Source organism: Mustela lutreola, chromosome 6, assembly GCF_030435805.1.
Source record: "Mustela lutreola isolate mMusLut2 chromosome 6, mMusLut2.pri, whole genome shotgun sequence".
In the NCBI taxonomy this organism is placed as follows: domain Eukaryota; kingdom Metazoa; phylum Chordata; class Mammalia; order Carnivora; family Mustelidae; genus Mustela; species Mustela lutreola.
Genome location: NC_081295.1, coordinates 54,968,631 through 54,992,007, shown reverse-complemented (window position 1 = coordinate 54,992,007; position 23,377 = coordinate 54,968,631). Strand labels below are relative to the sequence as shown.

The 23,377-nt window shown below is 43.0% G+C and overlaps 1 protein-coding gene across 2 annotated transcripts in view; it reads left to right on the top strand.

The window, feature by feature from the left end:
* Nucleotides 1-9,113: 9,113 nt before the first annotated feature.
* The window catches only part of SASH1 (SAM and SH3 domain containing 1), a 309,529-nt gene continuing 295,265 nt past the window's right edge, over nt 9,114-23,377 (top strand). Inside the window, exon 1 of one of the 2 annotated variants that reach the window (XM_059177298.1) lies at nt 9,114-9,269. In XM_059177298.1, the coding sequence (XP_059033281.1) occupies nt 9,258-9,269 (12 nt within the window). In that variant the 5' untranslated portion in view covers nt 9,114-9,257. The remainder of the gene's footprint in view (nt 9,270-23,377) is intronic. The other variant, XM_059177296.1, reaches the window with a different exon arrangement.

The window sequence follows — 23,377 nt, the reverse complement described above, 5'->3', positions numbered from 1 at the left end:
GCCTGCAGAGGCAGCAAATCAAGGACCCTGGGAGGTGCCCAAGCAGAGAGGGATGAAGGGTTTCTGATTAAGGATCACAAACTGGGGGCCTGAGGCTGAACGCAGTCTGCAGACATGTCCGCAGCAAGTGTCGGGGCCAGCAAGTGTTTCCTTTGAATGTGAAGGAAGGCAGATACTCTCTAGTCCCCCCAGTCTCTACCCTCTCTCAGCCCCTCTGAGCCGTCCACTTGCCCTCACTGGCCTGGCCGCTGGTGGCCCGGATCTGAAGGCCCATGACAGTGAAGTACTGGATTAGGTATTTTATTGTAAATAATCTGTCATATAACTCTAAAGAATGAGAGGAACATCACTAGGTACGCTGATCCCCGTGTGCCCGCATGTAGGCCCTGCACATGGAGACGGAGGCCCCACGCCAAACTGTACCGCATGGAAGCCGGTTCTCGCATCCCCCCCCCCAAGGCAGTGTTCCCTCGTGGGGCTCTCTCAGTCCCTACCCCATGCTCCCTCCTCATTTGCTCCGACCAGTGGCTTCCTCTGCTTCCATCTCATAGAGCTGACCACAGTGGCCAAAGAACCTCAATGGGAAAACACGCAAGAACTCTGCTCAAGCCCACCCGTCTCTCCCCACCCAACCCCGCCCCCATCCCTGTGAATGTCACCCGAGGTCTGTCCACCCTGAGTCCCATGAGCTGTTCCCCAGCTGAGAGGCAAGCGAGCCTCCCAGAGCCTGGGAAACACACAATGGGAAGGTGTGGAAAGACCGAGCCGTGGAAGGAAGGGAAAGGGGTGGGAAGAGTTCCGGGCTGATTGCAAAACAACCAGCACCAAAAACGGTAGATTGCCAGGAGGGGAAGCTTCTGTAAGAAGTTGTAGGGCAGGCGCCTGGGTGGCTCAGTCAGTTAAGCCTCTGCCTTCAGCTCAGTTCATGTTTCCAGGGTTCTGGGATCAAGTTCTTCTTCGGGTTCCCTGCTCAGCAGACAGCTTCCTTCTCCCTCTTCCTCTGCTATACCCCTGCCTGTGCTCTCTCACTCCCTCTGTCAAATAAACAAATAAAATCTTAAAAAAAAAAAAAATTCCAGGGCAAAAATGAGTAAAGAGAAAGGGCCAAAGCAAAGAGAAATAATAAGACCAAATTAAGAAATGGAAGAGCTAGATAAACCCTTAGAATAAATTCTCAGTGACGGACATGTTGCCCTTTGAAACAAAACCAGAGAGAGCCAAAAGTATGGAAAGACAGTCTTTTCTGCCTCTGCCTCTGGTTTGGGATGCTGAATTATTGGCTTTTATTTCCCAGGCAAGCACGCTGCTTTCCTAGTGAGGAGAGTTTAAGGTAGTGGCAGAGGTAACAGCCTGTCCCCTCCTTTCCTTGGGCCGTCTTTCCGTTCTCTTTTCTCTCTCTCACTTTCCTCCCCAGACTTCCTACAAATAAGAAAGAAGCACTTGGGGAGAGCTCTGGTGCAAGTTCCAGTAACAACGTTGGCAGGTGAATTGTGCACGTACAAAGTGAGTCAATTTATAACAGATCAGGGGGCTGTATCCCTCCCAGGGGAAAAAACACTTATATTGATGTGTTTATGTTTTGGAATAATAATATTTGTCCATGTGAAAATATGTGCGATTCCTTTCTGCCACACCATATGGCTGATTACTATTCATAATCCAAACAGTAGCAGCTGCTTCAGAATTTTGAGAACGACTTTTCTTGAAGTAAAAACAGGCAAACTAGCAGACGTCATATATGGTCTCCACGGTGTCACTAGTGATTCACCAGAAATCTACAATTAATCCAGTACGGTCTTTATGAATAGCTCAGCAGTTCATTTTTCTAGCCACTTTCATTCTCCCCCTCTTATCTGACCCTACCCCCTCTCAACCTGTGCCCTCTAGGGCCAGGCTACCTTGGGAACGCAGATACACGTTAGCCCAAACCATTGACCACAGAAGTTCCCAGTTCGGTTGTTGTTGACTGATGACAGCTGCCAGAAAAACAAATTGCAGGTCATTTATGCCCTGGTTCGCCCTGTGGCTTCCTACACTGCTGAACCACATTCTATATTTGTGGTTAATCAGACACATGAAGGCATTGAGGCAGTTAACGAATCCCTCTCGGGCCTACTTGGCCCAACTCTGAGGTAATGGAAAATGTAGAGTAGCACTTTCTCCGGACCATTTGAATGTGGTTAGCAGAAACCCCCAAGGTTTAAGAAGGGAGTGACTTTCAGAAGAGGCATTGGTAAAAACCACCACAATCCACAGCACAAAACAGCCCAATTTCATAGAGAAGTATCTGCAAGTCATTCTTCCATCATGGCATCTCGTCATTCGGAGACCCCCGAAGAGCTTTAGAAAATCAAAACACTCTTTTTTCTTTTTCCATTCATTTATCCAAAACATTCCTTATGCTGATTCTACACATCACAATGGTAAACATCCAGACTATTTAGCAAAAAAAAAAAAAAAAAAAAAGTCCTGACCCAATGTACCAAAACTTAAGCCAACGATGAAAGTATATTTAGATAATTTTCCATTTCCGTTAGTTTAATCTTCTTTAATGCCCTGTGTTTGCATGATGTATCATGGTTTTCAGGGTGTTTTTCAGGGTGTTTTTGTATATATTATTAGTAATTGAGATTTCTTGCCCCCCGCCCAAGACTGTCAGGTGACCCAAATCCATAGACGATCGTTAGACTGGGATATTATCTCTGGCCTGGATGCACTGTCCTGTTCTCCCCACAATGGGTATCACTAATTTCCAAAGTGTTTCCGTTGTCTTCCTGCAGCCATTTGTCTTTTTCAGGTGTCTACTGGTCAATTCTCTAAGTACCTGCTGCTTTTATCACAAGTTATAATAGGGTGATTTATCAATGTCATTCTCCTCACTCGCCACAAGAGAGCAACTACAAGATATTATGGAATTGGTCTGCATACTTGGCCTTTAACAACAGTCTATGATTTGAAATGGCATTTATGCCTCTGTGGTCCCAGAGCTTGTCAAAAGGTCTCTGAGTCAGCCTTAACTTTGCCAGCCTCTGCCTTCAGGGGGCATTAGGTGATTGTTTCATAAACTTCCCTTTCCCAAAAGGAATATCTGACATTTCCAAGTCACTTCTCGTGCTTAGGAGCTATGTGTGAATGCGTGCGTCTGCTCCTCATTTCCGTGTTTCTTATCATCATAATCAGCCTGACTCCAGCTAACTGTGTGGTTGCCCTACAGCCCTATAATGTGATTTCAGGACTGAGTAGTCCGAATAGGTTGTTCTAATAGCAGATGCCTGAAAGCCTCTACTTGTCCATCCTCACCTTTTCCCAGTTCCCAGGAAATCTTTGCTCCAAAAGCTCAGTCCTGCCCATTCTCAGAATCTGTCCTGACCCACAGGTAGTCATTACTTGAACAGGAATCAGTCCTGCTTTCTGAAGTCCTGGGCACGCTGTCCTGCACCTGAACTCCGCCCGTGCTAAGCTGGTGGGCATGCCTGGGAGGCTGCCACTGCTTCCGGATTTGTTTGTGTTCCCCTGCTGAGATGCAGCTGTCCTACTCCTGCCCACTGGTGGCGCTGCTGAGCAAGCACTCCCCTTTCCTATTCCAGTGACTCAGGTGCCTTCCAGGTGTGCCTAGAAACAGAATCACATGATGATGTTCAAGGGCTGCAGACAGGTTTACCTTTATGGGCCCCTTCCTCCATTGAAAAATAAAAAATTGTATTTTTTAACTTAGTTGGATTAAAGACAAATGTATTGATAGTATACATGAAAACATTTATTTGACTTGAAAGTATATTCTTCGCTTCTGACTTTAATTTCTTGAAAAGGAATTAATACATTTACATGGATTCCTAAAAGTACTGTCAGCCCTAGGCACTGTGTTCAATGAACCTGATGGATGAGCTAGCCCTAGCTAGAAATGGACGTTTGGGACAAACCCTTTTGCCTTAGATCAGTGTTTCAAAGTTCAGTCCTTTGCAAATCACATTTAGAGATGTAATCACGTTGTTCTTCCCAATACAAGTTTTCACCTACTATTTCTCTTTAAATGCATCTTCTTTGAAATTTTAGCAACTATATTTCATGAGAAAGTTTATGTCACTAGCATAAAACCAGTATAACTTGCTGTAGGAACTGCATGTTTGCATTCCCTCAAAATTTGTGTGTTGAAACCCTCATCCTCAGTGTACAGTATTTGGTAGTGGGAACTTTGAGAGGTAATTAGGTCGTGAAGGTAGAGTCCTCAAGATAGGATTAGTGCCCTCATAAGAAGAGACACAAGGGAGCTTGCTTTTCTCCCTGTTCTTTGTGAGTCCCTCTTGGGAGGAGGACACAATGAAAAGACAGCTGTCTGCAAAGCAGAGAGTAGGTGTTCACCAAGAACTGAATCCACGGGCAGGTTGATCTCCGCCTTTCCAGGCTCTAGAACTATGAAAAACAAGTGCTGTTGTTCATGCCACCTAGTCATGCTGATTTGGTATTAGCAGCCCAAACAGATTAACACCCTTTTCATAAATAGAAAATACTCATTAATACAAATTAACATAAATACATTATGCATTTAAGTTTGCTCAAGTTCAGCCTAACTCTAGTGTGCTGAGTTCCTCAGCATCTCTTGTCCTCTACCAGTCCTCATGCAGTCAGTGGTTGGACTAATGACCAGCCCGAAGGCATCCACCCTGGTTACGGTTTTCAATGTATTCCCTGTTCAACCACCATCGAGGTTCCTGCTCCAAACTAAATGAGCCAACTGGACCTCCCCAACTCAATTTAAAAATTGACAGATCATCCCCACCCATCAGGATGGATTTTCCTGGAAAACATCACTGGCTATCACAATCTGACTCACCATTTCTCTCTGAAATGGCACTGTCCAATAGAACTTTCTCGGATGATAGAAATGTACTATGTCTGCAATTGCCAGTACAGTACCCACTAGACACATGTAATTACTGAGTGCTTGAAATGTGGGTAGTGTGACTGAGAAATGAAATTGCTACTTTTATTTAATTTTAATTAATTTACATGTAAACTCTTGAGCCACATATGTCTATGTGGCTACCATATTGCACAGGTCAGCAGGAGAGTGTATGATTGTTGACTGTGGCCATTCTTTTTAGGGTTCTAGATATCTGTCTCAGAAGTGATTAGTTCTAAAATTCTTTCCCTTTCCTTGAAGCCTACCATGCTACACAGCCAAGATGAGTAGTGAAATGGATAACACTTAAGCTATTTGATATTAACATCCTAGTGTGAAAGAAAGCTTTGGGAGAAGGTATAATGGAAGGAAGCAGGAGTAGGATATGAGAACCCTGTGTACTACTGGGAGTCATGGGGAGTGGGGAGAGGGTGGTGTTGAGGGAGAACAGAATGGAGAGATTGAGGTATCAAAGATGAACTTCCCCCCACTTTTCAGTCATGTAAAGCTAACATAACCAAGATACCAAATGTATTAATATCATTTTATTTCCTGATCATTCTTCTCTTTTTTCCTTTTAAAATAATTGTCAGCTGGAGTCAAAGGTTTAGCTTCAGACTAAGCAGTCTTCCCAATAGTTTCTCATTGATCTGGTAAACCTGGGAACTACAGCTTTACCGGCCTCGAGCCCCAGGCTCTAGTGTTCAAATCTTGGGACCAACTCTACCTAATCAGATTCAGGACAAAAGCTGGTGCTTCCTCAGATTCCAATGAGTCCCCAGGGGTCCATGACTACATTTAAGTTGACCTTTGAGGAACCCTGTAATGGCACTCACTGGTGTAGCACACACACAGATGACTGTCTGCCCATACCCCCTCTCCAACACCCTTTGCCTCCTTACCCTTGGAGCCCTCCAGCCCATGTGGTTTACAGCTTCTTCTGGGAGGCCACGAGTTCACAGACAATGACCCCATCTGGAATTCATGGAATGGAACAGCAAATTGATCACCTAAGCCAATCATGGAATTCTGTTTGTCTCTCATGGAATTGATTGTGGGAGACTACACAGCCTATAGCTGGAAAAACTTGCCTACCAACAAAAAGAGATGCATAGAAGGTGATCTTCCTTCCTCCACTGGCATTGTTGGGTCTGCAACTGAGGCCAGAATCTGGAGCAGTATCATTCATTCACCTGTGATGTACCAAGTTGACCTGCTGGCTGATGGAGGGGCTGGGTGGCCAGAGCCCTTGATAGTGCAGAAGAACAGGCAAGTTAACCCTGAAATGAGTTGCTCTTCCTCTTTGTGACATAATCAACCTCCTAATAGGTTAAGACATTTGGAATTGGGTCTTCTGTGATTAGTGGCCAAAAGCATCATCGCTGATGCAATGATGACACAGTGTGGAGTTCTTATTGCCTCTGATTTGACTTAAAACTTCTTTCCACCAGAATATGAGCAGGCTGAAGCCTTAGCTGTTTCTTCTTTTGTGGATTGAAAAACTGATCTTTCCTGACAGTTTATTCTTTTACTTCTGGGATGCCTCTCCGTATAAAATCCCTACTAAACTTGATTTATTTCTTCCTCTTTGACATGGGAATAAAGAACCAAGAAACCATTCTCTTTCACTAATCAGTGATTAACCATAGCTGATAATAAAAAATAAATTCTAAATAGCAATTGGTAAATAATAACAATAAGACATGGCCATTTGCAACAATGCTTTTAATTACAAATATAAAATATAGTTTTATTTGTGTCATTAGGAGTGAGTCCTTTTTCTGCTAAGCATGGAATGTTGAACACTTACTTAATGGGCATAATTCTATTTCCATCGTGGAGAAGGGACAAATAATAGCAGCCTTAGCCCCAAAGCAAAAACCCTTTGGGGAGTCTGTCTCCACTAATGCATACATTGATATACATGCATATTTCCCATTAATACTAATAGAACCTAATGCGACTGTATAAATCACCTGAATTTTGATGCAGTGTGAATGTGATGTTGGATGATTCAAGATGAACTCACAAAATACATTTGTCTGGGAGCTATTTCTTAATATGCCTTTATCGTGTAGCTGGATTCCTCCCCTGTGACTGAAATATTAATCAAAGGCTGTTTTCCACCGGCTCCCATCCTGGGCCCCCGCCCTGTCCTCCTCATGCAAAGAGATGAAGTAGGCTCATCTGTGTCACTGTGTCCCTCTACCCAGGTATCCTTTAAGATTCTACTGGAAGAAAGAAAAAGGGAATGGATGGAAAAGAGAAATTAAGACGGATTTTCCTTTTCGTGGGAAGTAGTGAGCAGGGCTGGGCTGCATTAAGTATATACGTGTTCTTGAATCCTGGCCAAGGATGAGGAATTGACACATCTTTATTCCCCACTCTGTCCTCACCCATTGTCAGCCATATCGAGCATCGTACCCCCAGGCCTCCAGAACAGCATTTTTTACCTCCCCTGTCACTGTGCTCTCTGGGAGAAATGCATCATATGTGCCTTCCACTCAGAGCCGTGAGAACCCATTCCAGCCAGCTGGCCTGGCTCTTCTGCTCTCTCTCAGATCTCTCTCCTCTCCTACCTGGATTCTCAGCAGAGCAATGGCTCACAGAGACTTGTGCCTCCCCCATCACAGGCAAAAAAGAACAAGCGTACCCTTAAGAATCAGACAGAAAGAAAAACGTGGATTCTAAGCAAAAACGTACATAGTCTGCATTTACTGCTAGACCCCATAATCTTGGGATTACAAAAAATAAGTGCTGGAAAGGATTTCTGGCAATATAACAAAATCAGTTTCCATCTAGCAGCTGCTGCTTTGCGTAGCTGGCAGAGCCCTGAGTGTTTCCATGCGTGTTTCACGGGGCCTGAAAACACCGACACTGCCCCCCTCTTATAGGTAAAAATACTGAGGACTTTTTGAAGATGCTGCAAACCAGCATCTGTGATTTCTGTTAATAAGTTTGAAATCATTTTGTTACTTCTCTATTCCAAGAGAGTGGTGGACTAATTAAATATAAAGCTGCTGAAATAGGTTTTTAAAATTTACAGTGCCTTCTAATTCCTCAAACCTACATAAAGCCCTCAATGAATCTCAGGGTCTACTGAAACATTGCAGGATTCGAGTGGTCATTATAATCTGCCTGCACCCAAGGGAACACGAGGATTAAGCGAAGCTTTAATTAATACTAGTCGAGGGTTAGAGGGAAAGGGATGAAGTTGTAGCAGATCTTCAAATCTTACTCAAAATTGAGACATCTTGTTAAAAATGCAACATTTTTCACACTAGCTATCAGGAGGTATTATTCTGTCTATAAAATTAAAAGTTCCACTTTTAAAAGAAAACATGATCCCAGAATAAAAGAGTTTGTGCGGTGTAACTCTTTTATCTCCATTGGAAGCAAATACGGTTATTTGGACCATAAAGCACTGGCTTGGGTATCTTCACCCTGGTGGCATCTTGTCAAATTGTGAACATCAGACTTCGGAGGAACCAAAGGTGGGCCACCACCCACAAAAACAATTGAATTCATTCATCCATTCATTCAGTATTTGGTCCTGTGCCTGCAGCAGGAATAAATACAAAGAGCAGACATGATCTTACCCTTCCAAAGTTTCCTGAACTGGGAAGAGGAAACCAGTGAAAATGCACTGAAAGAAGGGAATGGAAATCTATTGGGACATTTACTTAGGTTGTCTCGCATACTCCTAATTATAGCCCTCGTCGCGTAGGTAATATTATCCCCATTTTACAGCTTGGAGCACAGAGACTTTAACTGAGCCAAGGTCACACAGCATGTGAATGAAGTAGAAATCAAACTCCCATACGTCTGATCGTGCTCTTTGCACAGCACCATTGTTAAACTCGGTGACCCCCCCACAGCCGTCCAGTATCATGTAGGTGGACTTCGACACCTGCCACCTGCCGCTGACTGACTCTGGAAGTAATGCCCTCAACTGCGATGGTGATGGTGGAGCCCGCATTCCTTCTCCGGAGACACTCTGGAATGGAGAAGAGAATCCAGGAGTGCCATCCCTAGGGGGATTTGCGATGGCATTCTCGAGCAGCCTGGAGGCAGCCCTCAGGCATACCTGAATGAAACCGAGGAATGTTCCCTCTCATCTCCAGGAGAAGAGTGTTCTTCTGACCAGTGAACAAACCAACGTCACTAGGAGTACTTGGAGAGCTCCTTGAGAATTTATTAGGCAGCAGACAGTCCTTGGAATGCTGGAGCTGTGGCAAGAGAGACTGCCTCGGGAACTGGGAGAGTTTAAGACAAAGCCCAGAGAAGTGAGGAATCTTCTTCACCCCGTGCATTAGGAAGAGAAGGGAGCCATCGTGTTCATCAGGGCACAGTTCAAATGAATGTGAAGGTAAGAGATATATATATGCTGGGTAGCTTGTTTGGCCATGGGTCCCACACTGTTGTCAAAGGAGAATAAATAAGAGGACAAGCCAAGGTTGGTGACTCAACAATGACATGAAAATGAGGACCTTGGGAACTGGAGAAAGTAAGATTTAACTGACAGTTGTTGTGAGAAGACAGGTCTGTAATTGCTTATTCTTGATCCCAGAACCCAAGTGCTCTGAACACTGAAGTTTTTTGGTGACAAACTTGCCTCAACATGACGTAAGATGGTAATCTTGATTCATCCCTCTGACTGGGAATACTCACGGTTTTGCTGTAGGAACATCTACATATTTACCCTGGGTGATGGTGGTGGCATTAGGGAATATAGAGGATAGAAATGTATTACATTTCTAAGAAAACCAGAGTCTGAATTCCAAAGCACACCTGTCCCCAAGGGATACAGATAGGCAGCTGTATTGTGCATTTACGTCTCTATGATCTCACTTAATCCTCACAAAACTCCTGAGAGGCTGGTATTATTTACCCCCAATTTTATTAAAAAAAAAAAATAGAATAGGGAGGCATTTATTTGATTAATTCCAACCAGTAGAAAGTAACAGATTAAGGATCGACCCCCCCCCCAAAAAAAAATCTCAGCCATGTCCCTGTGCCCCAAGCCTGTTCCATGCGTCATGCCATGCTGTCGGCAGGGACAGTGGCTTAGCCAGCATGGCTCTAGGGGACTTAGACACTGCCAGCTCCTCCTGATAAATCCAGCCCCTGACCCCAATACCTCCCACAGTTGTCTTGGTTTTCATAACAAGGTTGCAATGGCTAGGCTAGAGCCTCCTTTTGGCACAAAGTTCTAGAAAGTGTTGCGTTAGAGTGAAACAGGATTCCTTTTAAAACTCTGATGTCTTGCCGTGCCTGGGTGGCTCAGTTGTTAAGACTTTGCCTCTGGTTCGGGTCATGATCCCAGCTTCTGGGGATCAAGCCCCACATCAGGCTCCCTGCTCAGTGGGAAGCCTGCTTCTCCCTCTCTGCCTTCCCTGTGCTTGTGTTCCCTTTCTTGCTATCTTTCTCTGTCATAAATAAATAAAATTCTTTAAAAAATAAAAGATAAGGGGCGCCTGGGTGGCTCAGTGGGTTAAGCCGCTGCCTTCGGCTCAGGTCATGATCCCAGCGTCCTGGGATCGAGTCCCACATCGAGCTCTTTGCTCAGCGGGGAGCCTGCTTCCTCCTCTCTCTCTGCCTGCCTCTCCGTCTACTTGTGATTTCTGTCTGTCAAATAAATAAATAAAATCTTAAAAAAAAATAAAATAAAAGATAAAACTCTGATATCCTCCAGCCTCCTAGAGAGGACACTGTCCTCGAGGACAGTGGTCTTAAAGCTTGAAGGGAACTCAGAGTCCTTTGAGAATCCGATTAAAGCTATGAACCATACAAATGACTCCACAGAGTAAATTATTCATCCTGTTTCAAGGGAACCTGTTTATGAACTCCAGGTTAAGAATCTCTGTTCTTAGCTTTCAGGGGATTAGCCAATTGTCCATAACAAAATTCATAGCGAAGTTCAACTTTAAAGAGTGAAGATCATTTCAACTAATATAATTCAATGAATCAGTCAAGATACAGTTGCCAGTAAAGCCTAGAATTTCCTGGACAAAGAACGTGTGTGTGTGTGTGTGTGTGTATGTGTGTGTGTGTGTGTCTGTCTGTCTGTCTGTCTGTGTGGTGGCATATTGGAAGGAAAGACTGGACAGGAGCTGAGATTCTTCTGACTTCTCAAGAAATCTACCCATATAGGTATTATTAAATCTTTACATTTCTGTTGATCTCTCTGCTCTTACAAGCAAGGAAAGGGTCAGTCCTGAAATCTGGGACTGCATGAGAAGTTACTTTCGGCCCAGGATCTCGTAATGATCTTCTGTATGTACATGCTGGGAGACTCCAGGTCTCCTAGGTAGATTCCTCATTATCATCGTCAATACTAAAACTTGCAAACCACAGTCAAGGCCCAATTATCAAGATTCTCCAGCTGGCACTGTAACTGTATTGTTTACTTTCCCCCTCGCTCTTTTGATTTACTGGGGTTCTAAGCCATTATTTTCTAAAACTAAATGTTTCCCAGTCTTTTTATATCTCTGGTTTGATAGTTATGATGACCTACTCCCATGAGAATAAAACTGGAAAGGATGAATAAAAGTGTGTTCATCATGAGCCAGTACAGAAAACAACTCCTCCTCGGAAATTCAGAAACGTAATAATGGCAGATTTTGTTTTTTACATGATTACCTTTATGACAGCTCTGTCACTCCACACCAAGTGCCATATATTTGGGCGGCTCTTTCCCTGACGAGAGTATCCATGGCCCATGACACTGGGCTGAACTATATTCCTGGTTTGTGCATGTGGTAGTTGATAGAAACTGATGGTGCGTGCGTTGCGATGTGAAGTCAAAAAAAAAAAAAAAATAGGCATGTTCAGATGAGTACAACGCTCGTATGTCCTTCATTTCCCACATGTTAATAAATAAGATTAAATGACAAATGCAGTGCAGCAAAACTGGCTACGTTCTTGGCCTCTGGAGTTAATCCAACCTGGATTGGGATCTTGAATCTATCACGTACCAGCCGAACGAATGTTGATAAGTTACTTCATCTCTCGATGCCTCATTCTCCATAAAATGGTATTAAAAATAGTATTTCCCCAAAGAGTTGTTTTAAGGATTAGTTGAGATGATGCATGTAAAGCCCTCAGCACAAGGTAATATTTTCTCTCAGGATGATAATCATGTCCCAGCTCTGTTCTCCGGTAAGGCCCCTCTCTGTTGTTGTTTGGGCTTAAATACAGCTGAGTCTCTAGATGTGCCAAAGTGTGTATTTATTTGGTATTTCTCTCAGCTCTGGATAGCAGAGAATGAGTGCATGGAGAAGAGGGAAGGCAAATCTCATACTACCCTAGCATTTTGCGTGCAAGGAAGATGGAAGCTTCCATGGCAAACGGCTTTTTTTTTGCAAACAGCATGGCAGCCTCACAGGAACTCGGTGTTCTTTCACTGAACGGAGCTGAACGAGTGAGACAAAGAGAAAAACTGTCCCCTTTTCCACCTGCTTCCTCCCTGGCATCTTGTCCCCTTCAGCTGCGGTCCTGTGGTTGTCACAGGTGAATGGCTCAGATTTGTTCCAGACCAAAATATCCTAGGGAGGCAGGTGGGTCTGTCCAAGTCACCCCTGGTCCCCAGGAGCCCAGAGATGCCAGGTTCCTCTGAGATCAGCATGGGGATCACCTGTCACCCTGTCACCTTTCTCTGCGGAGTTGGACTGAAGACCCTGCCAGTACTGGGACAGGCTCTCGGTAACAAAGCCTGCTGGCCCGGCATTATTTTTCTATCAGCCTTGAGTAGCTTTCAGCCTAAAACCACCTGTCTCATTCCATCTGAAATCCAGCAAATATCTGGAAGAAAAATCCCCATTTGGAAATTGGTGGGCATGTAGAGATCCTAGTTTCTTAGAAATTAATGAAATTTCAAAATGTGCATCCTAACAAGGCAGACGTTCTAAAAGAGGAAAGGGTTATAAGACTTAGCATGTTTAAATAATGGTAAATGGGCCTTACATCACTTGGTTCAGCAGAAGCTAAAGCTTATGATCTTGTGCTCCTGGAGAGGAGAGGGGCTGTCTTTAGGACAGGTCCAGAGACTTCGCCGGGCTGCCTTTCATCATGGCTCATTGCTGGGAAACTTGCAATAGATTAAAACATTTGAAAATGAGAGTCTCTGAAATAAATAGCCCTGTATGAGATGTCATAGAAAGCAACATTTTAATGACTATCCTATTACTGATGATAAAGTAGGGTGTCATTTCATTATATACCCAGGTGTAAAGTTCAAGTGTAAAATCAGAATCACTTTACAAAGAGAGCTTGCCTGGACTTTTCTGCAGTACTAAAATTGTGTTATGGTAAATAGTGTGCAGAACTAGCAGAAAATACCTAATTCAAAAAATAATAATAATAACCTTTTTTTGGCAGAGCTATCACTGCAAATACCTTCTAATAAGTAACTATGAATGGAAATTTTCCAGAATATGGATGACATGAAGGAATTTTGCAGTATTATTTTCCCACATCTACTTTTACCACTTTTTAGCTTGTTTCTTTTTCCTACTATTTTTACTTTCTGGAGAAAAGTGCCCAGATTTCTTGTTTACTTGGCCCTCCGGACTTCCTCATGTTTGTGCAAATAAGGTCTTTAATATTTATTCATTTTAGAATCTCTTTATTATTTTAAGACTTGGGGCCAGAGGAAAAGAAAATACAAAGTATATTGAATTACTTACAGTGGCTGCTAATATTGTTAGTGTAATACCACGAACAAAAACAGAAAACAATGGGCTGGAGTCAGGACATGTGGGCTTCAATCCATTCGTCTCCTGGAAGCCTGCTGGCATTTTGGGGACATTTATCTGAGGTGACCAATTGGCTCCACACAGCTCTGAAGGGTCCGGGGGCACTGCCCAGCAGGGTGTTAGAAAAAAGTGTGGGGCACCAGTTCTGGAGGCAGCCCCTCTCAGCAATGTATGTCCCCCGTGACCTCGTTTGATCTCTCTGACTTCCCTCACCTCTACCAAGAAGATCGTAATGGCGTCCCCCGGACCATGGTAAGAGAATTAGGTTAAGGACTTAAAAAAGTCTTGTGCTATAGAGTGCTTTACCCCTGGTGCCTAAAACAGGGTGTGCACTGGTTCCTACGTACCTCCCAGCCCCACTTAGCACCCAACGGCACCAAATAAAGAGACTCTGGAGCCAGACTGCCCTGCCACTTACTGGCTGTGCCATCTTGGACAAGTGACTTCATCTCTCTGTTCCTCAGCTTCCCCATCTGTAAGACACTGATAATACGCCTAGTCACCAACCTCACAGAAATACTGTAAGATTTTTTTTTAAATCAAAATAGAAATCATGCCCCTGTTGTGGCATGAACTGAGTGCTTACTCTGTGTCATCGACCCACCATGCTTTACATACCTTATCCCTTTCCCCTGCGTGGCAGCCTGTGAGGTGCTGTTCATTCGTAGCCCCGCTTTGCGGACAAGAGACAGAGCTTTGCTCATGTTCACAGAGTCAGCAGGCAAATGGAGGCAGGGTTCAAATACAGGTCCCCCCAATATAAAGCATGTGCTTCCCAGCCCTACAGTCTGAGCAGGACCTGTGTCCCCCTGGCCCCCAGAAATGGCATGTGCAGGTCGGAAAGGCTAAGATGCTTCCAAGACAGGTCCAGGCACACACATCCTTGTGGAAAGCCGTCAAATATCTTGAGCCCTCGGTGCTCAGGAAGCACCCCCCATTCAGGCTGACTCACATACCAGTACCCTCATTTGCAAACCAGATTCTGGGTTGAGTGTAGCCTCCCCGTCAAGAGGGCACTGTATACTCTGCTTAAAAGTCAAGCACTTTTTAAAACATCTGCTTGAGATTGTGTGGCCCTGATTGAAATGAAAAACAAACTCAGCTGCCAAGCAACGGTGAAAAGAGGACAGGAGAAGAAAACTAGTGACAAACAGCTAGTTAGCACATCCCAACAGATGGTTATAATAAGAGCCCAATGAAAAAATAACCCAACAAGTAAAGTTACTGAGGTCTTGGCCAAAAGTTATTTTACATTCCAATATGTAAAATATAAAACTGGTTTTTTTTTCTATCAAATGATACAGATCTGTAGACCTAGTTGTTGCTAATGGGAAATGATTTTAATTTGATGGGTCTGTCCTGATTCTGCTGTCCCAACGCGTCTGACTGCAGCAGAAAGCTCCCAGGCCTTTGTCCTCAGCCCTCCATGGGGCAGGAGGAGGAACAGCTTCCTCTCTGCTCCCAGCACCCATGGAAGGACAGAAAACACTCATGCTAGCAGGACTTTGGAAGAAAAAGTTCTGGTCCAGACATTCTAGGTCACACAGCTAGTAAGAGGCAGTCAGGAATCAAACCCAGGCAATTTGGACCACATATCCCTGTCAGCTCTTCTGCTTCTTGGGGATGATCATTCAATCTTCTTGGACCATAACTTGGGTGCCTGTCTCAGGATGGACTTGTTTACCCTTTCCTAAAAGAACCATACACATTTATAATCTCTAAAACCTACCCTCCCAAAGTGAACTAACTTAGAGCTCACAGCTAACACGGCACTTCTGGGCTCAGCCAGACGGTGGATGCGGAAGCAGAGCTGGGGAAACGAGCTCACTTCAAGAGACTTTGATGGGGAGGCCAGGTTCATAGGAGCTGTGAGAAGTCAGGCTTGGCATCGGTTATAGGAACAGTGTGCAAAGCATACCCACACCTCCCTTGCCTTCTCAGAGAGAGAGAGAAGCCTTGCTTAAAATCTTAGCTCAAGCTAGCATACGAAAATACCATAGACAGGGTGGCTTCCACCCATAAAAACAATCATTTATTTTTCACAGTTCTGGAGGCTGGGAAGTCCAATATCAAGACTCTGGCAGATCCCAACTGATAGTTAACTCCTTCTCCTTATATCCTCCTATAGCAGAGAGGGGAAGAGAGGCCTAGCTCTTTCCTCTTCTTAGAAAGACACCAGTGCCATCGTTGGGCCCCACGCTCCTGATCTCATTACCTCCCAAAGGCTCCACCTCCAAATACCATCACATTAGGACTTCAGCCTATGACTTTGGAGGTGACACCAACATCCAGTCCACAGCACTGGGAATAAAACAGTTGCCATATTTACTCTTGCAAAACTATCTTTGACCCCGTTTTTCCTTCTCCCTCAGCCCCTACATCTCACTGGTTGTCTCTTCTTCTTAGAAATTACACCAACTCCTTTCTCCCTGCTTTCAGTGCTTATCACTTCCAGTCCCGAACCTCGCAGTCCAGTTCTGCTGATCTCACTGTCCTTCTGCTTTCTGTACATAAATGTTTAATCATTTCCTCTTCTGCTTAAGAGTTTGAATCCCCCATTGCCTGTATGATCAAAGTTCTTTATCCCCAAATTCTTGTTTCCTCTAGGATCTGATCTTCACTCGGCTATATGAATTCTCTGCTCCAAACAAACTAGTCTTTCTCTATTCATTAATATGCCTCACGGTTCCCACCTGTTACCCTGTCAGTCAGCACTGCCCATAGATCCAAGTAAGATGGGTTTTTGCTCCAGCTTCACGCTCTAGGGGACATTGCTCGGACCTTATCGTTCTTCTGGGGATGGAAAATTGAGAGGAATGAGGGGATGCGTTCACCCTGAGCCCAAGTCCTTCTGCCTAATCCATGCTGTGGATACCAGAGATCCAAGCTTCCTTGTTTCAGTAGTGCAATGGCAGCTTCTGTGGCCGGACTACACGAGGATAAGGATTGGGGGTGAGAAGACTAAGCTTAGACTTATAGGTCAGAGTGTTTACACATGTGAAAATGAGGAACCTGGGATGGGCAGGGAGGGGACATGCCTCATACCAGGGGCCAGGGCCTGGCTCTCCCATCCCACTCCCAAATTCCAGAACCTGATTATTTGTCAAGATAAAAGGACAGAGCATGTTTTATTTAACAGTTTGTTATCTTGATTTATAACTTTAAGATAGATAGAACACATTTTATTTAACATCTATTAGTTTGACTTGTGACTTTAAATATTAAGACATGAGGTACATAGACTCCATTTGTGTTTCTGTCCCAGGATCAAATATGTTAGAGACACACATTCCCTCTACTTCCATTTCTACCAGTCAAGAGTCGACCACCTTTACAATGATAGGTCAGTTCTCACATTAACCATCAAGTCTTTGCTGACTGCCCCAGCTGCGATGTACTTTTCCCATTGCTTCATTCATGAAACAGTTTTAGTGACCTGTTAGGTGTCAGGCACACTATGGTGGGAACTAAAAATATAGATATGAAGAAACAGGCTCTTCCCCCAAAGAGCTTACTTGCTACAAAAAGAGGCACAGACATAAACACCTCCCACACACAATCTGTCAACACTTTCTAGGGGCAATACATATGAATTATATTCCAAATAGGACTCTTTCTGCAACCTCCCTGCTAAAACTCCACTTCAGGACATTATGACTTTGATTCTAGACTATACCACTGCTTTTGGCCTGAGTGTGATCCTACCAGCTGCCATAAGGACCTTCTACCCTGCATAAAACCCTCCAGTAACTTTCCACTGCAATTAAAATAAAATCCAGACCCCTACCTGGCCTCCATTAACCCCTCCAGCCCATCTCCTGTATCTCTCCCTCTCATCTTCAACTAGAGTGACTTCTCAAGCCTTCCCTGGCTTCTTTCCATCTCACACACCTCTTGTTCCAATGGAACTTTGGAAGTCCAAAGGGGCCTTTCAACTTGCTGTGCTGTGCCCTATACTGGGAACCCAGTTCCCCTAGATCTTCAGACAGCCTCTTTTTTGTCATCACTTATCTGTTCACTAATGGGAAGCTCTCCAAGTACCTTACTATCCATTATTCTATGTTAGTTTCCTAAATTTGTGTTTACTATCTGTTTCTCCTTCTAGAATTGGATTCCATAGTTTGCCCAGAACTGTCTCCTTAGTACACAAAATGCTTCTGGCATATATTTGGCACTCTACATTTTTGTTGAATGAATAACTGATTGCAATAAAGTATGATACATTCTGGGTACTGTAGAAGTCACAGGAGGAACCTAATTTCATCTGAGGTTGGTTTTGACTACAGTTTGAGCTTGGAGAAGTAGGGCTAGTGGAAAATGTGAAGGCATGGACAGGGATGACAATCCATTCGGTCATGCTAATGAGTTTAAACTTTAATCTGAAATGCACAGGAGCTGTTGAAGTTGAAGGCTTTGAGCAGAAGCATATGATCAGACTTCCATCGTAGAAATATGTGGGGCAGGCAGGAGAAGGGGCTAGAGAAGGCAAAGCTACAGGCAGGGCTTTAACCCAAAGTAAAGCTTACTATATAGAAGAAGGAAGAAGATTCCTATCAGGAAAACAAGTAGAGCTTTAGGCAGCAAATCTACACATGGTATTCCCCCTCCTCCAGGTATAGTCAGGGTGAAAAAGAGGGTCAAGAGGACAATTGCATGGAGGAAAGAAGGAGATAGAAGTTGGCTCTGGTGACTGCTGGGTTTCCATTAGATACAACCTTTGTCAACCCGGATCCCTGGAGACACACTCTCATGTCCAGAGGCATGTCCTGTATATAATGAACTAACTTCCCTCCTGAGCATCTGGAATGGTCCTAGGTGTGGGGTCCTGGTGGAAGAATTGAGGGAACAGTCACTCGGTTCATTTCCTGTGTTCTGCAGGTCAGATGAGGACTCCTGTTGAGAGTTGATTAGATGGTGGTATCACAGGAATACAGAGATAGAAGCATATTTAAGAGAAAGATGGTGATTTCAGTTATAATCACACAGAGTTTGAGGTGAGGCGTGAGTAATGAGCTGTGAAAAAAAAATGAAAGAGAAATCAACATAGAACAGTTAGCTGAAGCCAAGGGAATAAAGGTGGTTGCCCAGGAAAAGGGTAATCAAAGGAAAGAGCCAGGGCAGAGCCCTGGGAAGCCTCATTATTTAAAACTTACCTTAAAGCTGCAGGTTTAAAAAGTTGGCTGGATCAGAGGATGCCAGAAGAAAGAACTAGAAGGAGAAGACAGCAGCTTGCAGAGAAACAGTACACAATTGTGTGTGGTATTAACCAAAGGAGTTTCAAGAACAAAGAGATGGTCGGCAAAGGCAACCATAACAAAGGTGAAACAGGAAATGTAGATTTCCTGTGGATTTGGCAATATGGAAGTCACTTCATCTAATGGTGGGAAATCACCCCAGTGAGTCTTCTCATTTTGAAGCTAAGTGTATTTATTATTATTATTAATTAGTAATTATTACCGTTTCTACTACTAGTAGTAGTCGTCATAGTAGTTTCAACAGTTGGATGGGAAAAGCAGGCATGAATTACCCTAATCATGTTCAAAATAATCTTTCAAAGTCTCAGAAGGTATAGTTACAAGATAGATTATGATGGATCCTTCCCTCACCAGAGCTACAGCAGTCCATTCTATGAGCAAGCTTCTTAAAAGTGGCCAATAGATCCTGCATGCAATAAATGATTTCTGTGTAGTTCACCATTAAAACAGAATCCATCTTTTTTTTTTCCCAGTGATGTGAATTTAATTTATTCCCATTTATTAAAGCTACTTTCTGGGACTTGAAAATGCTTTCTAAATGTTCATTCCATTTTTACATTCACAATCCATTTCATTCAACACGCCTTACTGCAGATTGAATTGCTGGCTAAATTTGAAAGGGATCAATAAATAGCAGCAAAACTACAGGAGGTCATTTAATTTTTTTTTTTTTTTTATTAACAGACCCAATAAATCTGAGCCTATTTTCTTCAAATACATCAGCTGGAAATAAAAAATTGCTCTGGGGCAATTTATGAGGTTAAATCTAAAAATAAAATTTTACTTTCATTTGTGGCTATATTAACATGACAAAGCTTCAACAGAGCTTGCTTAGTGTGGAATTTATGGCCCCCATTTGCACAAATATCTTGTATATAACTGTAGAGGAGTAAGTGACTAGATTTGAAACAGTAGACAGTGAAACTAAAAACGCAGTTGGTAAGGAAGAAGTTCTCTGTGTTTAAAGGTTTCAGGCTAGATGTTCAAATTCTGATTTTTAGGCAAAAATTTCGCAGGACTCTTTCATTTTGAAAATCAGCTGCGTCTCCTAGAATTTAACAAGTCTACTTAAGGCAGGAGCAGGGAATTGTTAACCTCCAAGACTGGTTTTCCTTGAGTTCATCTAGACATGGGCTGATTTCGCTTTGGCTACAAGGAGCATCATCTTCTGTTTGGTGAGCTGCGGGGGCTGTGAACAGTGATTAATTGGCTAATTAGGATTTCAAAGGGCAGTGATAACAGTAGTGAACAGCCAAAAGCGATGGGAGAAGTTCAAGTCCATTAAAGCGCTTTGCAGTGATAGAACCTTCCCTTCCTGGGTCTTTCCAAGTCTGCCTTTTCCTCCATCTCCCCCTGTTCACCAGTCCCCTCTGCCCTCAGACTCCAAACCTGCCTCTTACCCTCCCCCTCCCCCTCTCCCACAGGATCCCTTCAGGTTTTCTTTATCCACTTTTTCAGCCTCTTTTTCTTTTTTAAGATTTTATTTATTTATTTATTTGACAGTCAGAGAAAGCAAGTAAGCAGAGAGGCAGGCAGAGAGAGAGGAGGAAGCAGGCTCCCTGCTGAGCAGAGAGCCTGATGTGGGGCTGGATCCCAGAACCCTGGGATCATGACCGGAGCCAAAGGCTTTAACCCACTGAGCCACCCAGGTGACCCTTCAGCGTCTTTTTTATAGGTTTCTTTACCACTCACAAAACCAAAACGAAAACAGGAGTCTTTTCCTTTAAAAATTTGTATCTTCCCTCTTTTTAAAAAAAAAAAAAAATTTTATTTAAATTCAATTAGGCAACATAGAATACATCATTAGTTTTTGGAGAAGTGTTCAATGATTCATGAGTTGTGTATTACCGCCCTTTTGGAATCCAAAAGCAAGTTGAGTTTTTTCTCTTTTCCCCCAACCTTTGATTGTTTTTATTTGACTGGGGCACCTAGATTTTGTCTTATCTGCTCTGCACCAGTGAGCAACCATATCACGTGGGTTCTCAGACTACCAGGACCCTAAGTAGCTTAGGAATAGTGAATTTGGCAGATAAATCAACAATTCGCATTTTTCCCCAGAAACTACTTCACAAACTTTCCTTCATTCCCAAATTAAAAACCAAGAATCAAGCAAGTGAATCAAACTATTCTTTAATTAGGGAACATACCAGCACAGAGCCCACCTGGTGTGACTTGTCTCACTTCAGGTACTTGGACTGGAAAGGGAAAATGGGGACACATGCTCCAAAAGCCCTTATACTCAGTGCCCTCCAACTCACTTTGGCCTGCGGTGAGGCCAGATCTTGAACAAGTGACACTGTAAGAGCATCTTTTTTTTTTTTTTTTAAGTATAGTTGACACACAATGTTACATTATACATTAATTTCAGGCACACAACATAGTGATTCCATAAGTTTCCACATTATGCTGTGCCCACCACAAGGGCAGCAAACTTCTGTCACCCTACAACACATACCACTGACTATATTCCCTATGCTGTACCTTTCATCCCTCTAACTTACTTATTCCATAACTAGAAGACTGTAGCAGCCGCACCCCTCTACCCATTGTGCTCTGCCCACCACCACCTTCCTCTTTGGCAACCATCAATCTGATCTCTGTGTTTATGGATCTGACTCTGCTTTTTGTTTGTTTATGCATTGGTTTTACTTTTTGGATTCTACATGTAAGGGAAATCATGTGGCATTTGTCTTTTCTCTGGCTGGCTTATTTCTCCCAGTGTAATATCCTCTGGGTCCATTTGTATTGTTGCAATGGTAACAGCTTTATTTTTTTCTTTTTTTTTCTTTTTTTTTTTTTTTATAATTGAGAGCGGGGGAGTAGGAAGGAGCAGAGGGAGAGAGAAAATCTCAAGCATACTCCACACTGAGCAGGAAGCCCAATACCAGGCTTGATCTCATGATGCTGAGATCATGACCTGAGCTGAAATCAAGAGTCAGACGCTGAATTAACTGCTTCACCTGGGTGCCGCAAGCTCTCATTCTTTTTTATATACTACTTCTTTATCCATTCATCTATTTATGGACACCTAGGTTGACTATTATAAATAATGCTGCAATAAACATAGGGACAAACATATATGTTTTCAAAATAATGCTTTTTTTCCTTTCGTTTGTGTAAATACTATGTAGTGGACTTATTGGATTGTATGGTATTTCTATTTTTATTTTTTTAAGGAACCACCATACTATTTTCCACAGCTGCACCAATTTACATTTCCACCAAACAGTGTGTGAGGGTTCCATTCTCTTCACATCACCCTCGCCAACACTATTGTTCCTTGTGTTTTTTTGTTTTTTTTTTTTTTTAGCCATTCCAACAGGTATGAGGTGATATCTCATTGCCGTTTTAATTTACGTTTTTCTGCTGATGAGTAATGTTGAGCATCTTTTCATGTGTCTCTGTTAGGTATATGTATGTCTTCGTTGGAAAAATGTCTATCCAGCTCCTCTGATATTTGGAGTTTTTTGGTTTTGAGTTTTTACGAGTTCTTTGTGTATTGGGGGCATTAACCCTTTACCACATATGTCATTTGCAAATATCTTCTCCAAATATTGATTGCCTTTCATGCTATTGATGGTTTCCTTTGCAAAAGCTTACTTCTTAAAAGATTCACAACTGGTTTACCAAGTTAATACCCAGGGCATTATAACTATGACTATATATACATGTTAATACACTTTTTCCCACATAGGAAATATTGAATAAATATGTAAAATCATTTTGCTTCCGTTACCTTATAAATTTGGTTATTGCAGGAAAGGGGTTTACATTTCAAATTTTCACTCCCTACTTACCCTTCAATGACATTCACTCTCTCTCTCTCCAAATCTGTTTACTAAACGACTCATGGGAATTAAAGCTTCTCTTATGATTAGATCACCAGTCTGGGGGCTTCTATTTCCAGCTTTGGCTCAGTTACACTTACCTGACCCGTTGTTCCTCCTTTCCTTATCTCTATAATGAGAATAATAATACTCTGCAGGGGAAATGATTCTCAGATGAAAGCTAACTGAGTGTTGCTAAATCTTTTCATCATCATCCTTAAATAGTGCAAGTTTTCTGGGCTTAGCCAAGGTGAGAAGGGAATCATCCTGAGAATTCCCTAAGAAGACCCAAGAACTAAAAATGTTTCTAGAGAGGCAGCTGCAGCAGAGTGATTAAAAGTAAAGACCAAGAGAACCAGACAGACTGGATATGAATGCCAGTTTTGCAACTGACTAAATGGGGGCATAACAGTGACCCCCTTGGGACTGTAATTAGGATTACACAAATTAATATTCATAAAGCTCTAAGAACAGTGCTTTCAATGTCAAAGTGCTGTACTAATAAAAATTTAGCATTTCTGATTATGCTGGAGTAGGGCCCCTCTTTGTCTGAAGAGATGCAGTTCTGCTCACAGTCGCTCAAGAGCAAAAACTGAGTTCAAACAAAGGGGCTTCAGCTCATGAGAGGCAGAAGTGGCC